The sequence below is a fragment of the Echinops telfairi genome, unplaced genomic scaffold, assembly GCF_000313985.2.
Source record: "Echinops telfairi isolate 266 unplaced genomic scaffold, ASM31398v2 ScPeMD7_5;HRSCAF=22, whole genome shotgun sequence".
Classification (NCBI taxonomy): Eukaryota; Metazoa; Chordata; class Mammalia; order Afrosoricida; family Tenrecidae; genus Echinops; species Echinops telfairi.
The window spans coordinates 9,877,828-9,879,751 of record NW_022103901.1 but is presented as its reverse complement, the minus strand read 5'-3'; the positions used below and the strand labels follow the sequence as shown (position 1 = coordinate 9,879,751).

The 1,924-nt window shown below is 44.0% G+C and overlaps 1 protein-coding gene across 1 annotated transcript; it reads left to right on the top strand.

The window, feature by feature from the left end:
- The first annotated feature begins 372 nt into the window (after positions 1-372).
- Positions 373-1,314, top strand: LOC101658668 (olfactory receptor 2AE1-like). The gene has a single exon (XM_004705945.1). The coding sequence runs from the start codon at positions 373-375 to the stop codon at positions 1,312-1,314; it is 942 nt and encodes a 313-aa protein (XP_004706002.1).
- The last annotated feature ends 610 nt before the right edge of the window (positions 1,315-1,924 follow it).

Here is a 1,924-nt window from a genome sequence, read left to right as displayed (position 1 = left end):
ACGCATATCTAGAATTAGCCCACGAGTTCAGTTATCTGATTCAACCTTGACAGATACAATAAACTAAGAGAAGAGACTGTGGTTTTGTCTTTTAGCATTTAATAGAGTTTATATATTCTGGAATTCCAGAGTTTGTGGGGAGAAATGGTAAGTTTTCTCTTTCATTGTTTAAAGGTTACTTTAATGACCAAAGCGATTGAATAATTACTGAATAGAGACTGAATAAAAAGAAAAGAAACTCCACAAATTACTTCTTAGATCAAAGGATTGATGAGATCAAATTTCTTACGTTGTCAGATGTGGGGATCCCCAGTATTTTTGATATCATAGTGTATATCAACTTTATATTCCCTAGAGATTGAGAAGGAAGAGATGTGGATGAGGAATCACACTTCTTCCCTGGAAGACTTCATCCTTGAAGGGCTCTTTGATGACTCGCTGTCCCATCTTTTCCTGTTCTCCTTGACGATGGTGGTTTTCCTCATTGCAGTGAGTGCCAACACCCTCACCATCCTCCTCATCTGTGCTGATGCTCGGCTCCATACGCCGATGTACCTCTTGCTCAGCCAGCTGTCGCTCATGGACCTGATACATGTCTGCACTACCATCCCCAAGATGGCGACCAACTACTTATCTGGCAAGAAGTCCATCTCCTTTGTGGGTTGTGCCACCCAGCACTTCCTCTATTTATCTGCGGGTGGTGCCGAGTGTCTCCTCCTGGCCCTCATGTCCTATGACCGCTATGTTGCCATTTGTCACCCACTGCACTATACTGTCCTCATGAGCAGAAAGTTGACATTGATGATGGCTGTCATGTCTTGGTCAGGAGCATCCACGAACTCCCTAATTCACACAGTGATTTTGATGCACTTCCCTTTCTGTGAACCCCGGAAAATCTCCCATTTCTACTGTGAACTTCCAGCTGTTGTGAAGTTGGTATGTGGAGACATCACCGTTTTTGAAACCACACTGTACATCAGCACCATCCTGCTTCTCCTCTTTCCCATCTCCTTGGTCTCCACGTCCTATGCCTTCATCCTCCACAGTGTGATTCAGATGCGGTCAGCTGGGAGCAAGAGAAATGCCTTTGCTACTTGCAGTTCTCACCTCACTGTTGTTTTCCTTCTGTACGGTGCCTGCATCTTCACATACATGAGGCCCAGGGCTCTGCGCACTCCATTGCAAGACAAGGTTGGCTCAGTGTTCTACAGCATCATTGCTCCCACACTGAATCCTCTGATTTATACTCTCCGGAATAAGGATGTAGCTAAGGCCCTGAGGAAAGTGCTGGGGAGGGACACTACCATCCCATGATAGAGAGTTCAATGGTATAATAATCTTAATCAATAGGAGAAAACTTCTAAGGCTCCAGAGTGCTGGACACATCCTTCAAGTGTTCAGATTGCTCTTGTTTGACTACTTCAATAGTTTAAAGGTAATGCATTGCACTTTCTTAGAATTCAGTGGTTAAAACAAAACTCCATTACTGGTTTAAGCATCCAGCCACCATGGAGAATGCAGACAAAGAGTACTTAAAAAAATCTCTTCAAAATATGACGTTCTCAATAAACAAGCGGCCATCTAGCTGAGAAGCAACAAAGCCCACATTGAAGAAGTACACCAGCCTGTGTGATCATGAGGTATTTATGGGAACAAGTGTGAGCCATCAAGGAGCAAAAAATCATAACATTGTGAATGAGGGGGAGTGCAGAGTGGGGACCCAAAGTCCATGTGTAGGGAACTGGACATCCTCTTACAGAAGGTTTGTGGGAAGGAGATGAGCCAGTCAGGGTGCAGTGTAGGAATGATGAAACATATAACGTTCCTCTAGTTATTAAAAGCTTCCTCTCCCCCACTATCCTGATCTCAATTCTACCTTACAAATCTGGCTAGACCAGAGGATGTACACTGGTACAGATAGGAA

Bases quoted from the DNA above. Each gene is read 5' to 3' on its own strand.
- LOC101658668 (XM_004705945.1), top strand. From the start codon at position 373: ATGTGGATGAGGAATCACACTTCTTCCCTGGAAGACTTCATCCTTGAA.